The 2,070-nt window shown below is 49.0% G+C and overlaps 1 protein-coding gene across 1 annotated transcript; it reads right to left on the bottom strand.

The window, feature by feature from the left end:
• Positions 1 to 251: 251 nt before the first annotated feature.
• LOC107969623 (olfactory receptor 1I1) lies at positions 252 to 1,292 on the bottom strand. Its single transcript, XM_009434907.2, has one exon. It carries the CDS (start codon positions 1,290 to 1,292, stop codon positions 252 to 254), a length of 1,041 nt encoding a protein of 346 aa, XP_009433182.2.
• Between the last annotated feature and the right edge of the window lie 778 nt (positions 1,293 to 2,070).

The raw sequence follows: 2,070 nt of genomic DNA, 5'->3' as shown, positions 1-2,070 counted from the left end.
ATACTAAAATGAGTGTAGCTACGTCTCTTGTTTTCAACTACTCTTATCCACATAGCAATCCTAAAAGCCTGATCCTCCAGGAGGGCTAATTTCAGGCCACTTTGATCCTTGCTATTCTGATCTTTTTGGGGAAGATAAATCCTGGAGAAAATGCACACCTTTCCTTTGGGTGCTCATACACTTTGTTCATCTCTTCATGACACATTTATCACGTTGTACTGGAAGGATTTATTCCATGTCTCTGTTCCCAGCTAGACTCTGAACTCCTCCAGGGTAGGGGGATGCATCTCTGTGTCCCTAGCACCCAACAGTGATCCTGGAACATGATAAACATCCAATAACTGTTCTGGCCTAGGACAGGGGACAGCCACTTTGCTGATGAGCTTCCCCAGGGCTGCCTTCATGTCCTTGTTCCGTAGGCTGTAGATAAAGGGGTGGAGCATGGGGATGACCACCCCACACATTAGGGCGGCTGACTTGTCCTTCTGGGAGGAGCTGGGGGATGTGGGCTGTAAGTACACAGCAAAGATGGTCCCATAGGACAGTGACACCACAGTGAGGTGTGAGCCACAGGTGGAGAAGGCTTTCCACTTGCCCCGAGTAGAAGGGATCTTAAAGACTGTCCAGAAAATGCGGATGTACGAGAGAAGGATGCAGGAGAGTGGGCTGGTGCCCATGACAATGCCAAAAGCAAAGATCACCAGCTCGTTGGTGTGCGTGTCTGAGCAGGAGAGCTTCAGCAGGGGCATGAGGTCACAGAAGAAGTGGGAGATTTCAGAGCCGGTGCAGAAGGTCAGTTGAGCCATGAGGCAGGTGTGTATGAGAGACTGGAGGTGGGTGATCATCCATGATGCTCCCAGCAGCAGCCCACAGACACTGGGGCACATGAGAACCAAGTAATGCAGCAGGTGGACAATGGCCACGAAGCGGTCGATGGCCATTACTGCCAGGAGGAAGCTGTCCATGGTCCCGAACAGGTGGAAGGCATACATCTGGGTGAGGCAGCCCACAAAGGGGATGGCTCTGCTCTGAGTCTGGATGTTCGCTAGCATCTTGGGGACGGTGGTGGAGGATAATAGGGTGTCAACGAGTGAGAGGTTGAAGAGAAAGAAGTACATGGGTGTGTGGAGGTGAGAGTCCGTGATAATGGCCAGGATAATGAGGGCATTTCCAATGAAGGTGACCAGGTATGTGGAGAGGAACATTGTGAAGAGGAGGGTCTGATGCTCTGGCTTTTCTGAGAGTCCCTGGAGGAAGAATTCTGAGATTTCGGTTTGGTTTTCTGGTTCCATGTATGGTCTGTGACTAGTGGGAACAAAAATGGAGAAAAACCACACAGAGCCAGGTGTCAGAGATACCATTCTGGTCCCAGCTTCCCACGGAAACCTATACTGTTCTGTGAAAATTCCATCAAATCCATCAAATTCCTTTGTGTTCAGTTATCCTCAAGCCATCTTCAGTGGGCTTCTGTTGCTCCTCAAGCCAAGTCATTCATGCCTGAGACAGTCAGGGTCTCAAGGATCTAACGGAGTCGCTCATAGTCAACTTGGATGTTCTCTATAAACACTTTTGCTTCCTTCAGTGGAGCAAAGCTTCATAGAAAACAAAACCAAGTGGCCCACGCCTGTAATCCCAGCACTTTGGGAGGCTGAGGCGGGCAGATTGCTTGAGGTCAGGAGTTCGAGACCAGCCTGGCCAACATGGTGAATCCCCGTCTCTACTAAAAATACAAAAAAATTAGTCAGGCGTGGTCGTGGGCGCCTGTAATCCCAGCTACTCTAGAGGCTGAGGCAGGTGAATAGCTTGAACCCGGGAGGCAAAGTTTGCAGTGAGCCGAGATTGTGCCACTGCTCTCTAGCCTGGGCTATAGAGCAAGATTCTGTCTCAAACAAACAAAAAAAAAGAAAATCAAGCAGAATCAAACCTCAACAAAAACTCTATACAGTAAAGGGAACCTGATCATCTTCTGTTTTTCCTTCTCTTCCTTTCCTGTGTTCTCTCCCTGTTTTCTTTTTCCTTTTTCTTTTTTTGAGACAGAATCTTGCTCTGTCACCCAGGCTGGAGTTCAGT

This window comes from Pan troglodytes, chromosome 20 (assembly GCF_028858775.2).
Source record: "Pan troglodytes isolate AG18354 chromosome 20, NHGRI_mPanTro3-v2.0_pri, whole genome shotgun sequence".
Classification (NCBI taxonomy): domain Eukaryota; kingdom Metazoa; phylum Chordata; class Mammalia; order Primates; family Hominidae; genus Pan; species Pan troglodytes.
Note: the sequence above shows the minus strand (reverse complement) of the source record. Positions and strands in the feature narration are given on the sequence as shown.

What these genes read in the sequence shown, in the direction of transcription:
- LOC107969623 (XM_009434907.2), bottom strand. Translation starts at nt 1,292, where the DNA reads ATGGAACCAGAAAACCAAACCGAAATCTCAGAATTCTTCCTCCAGGGA.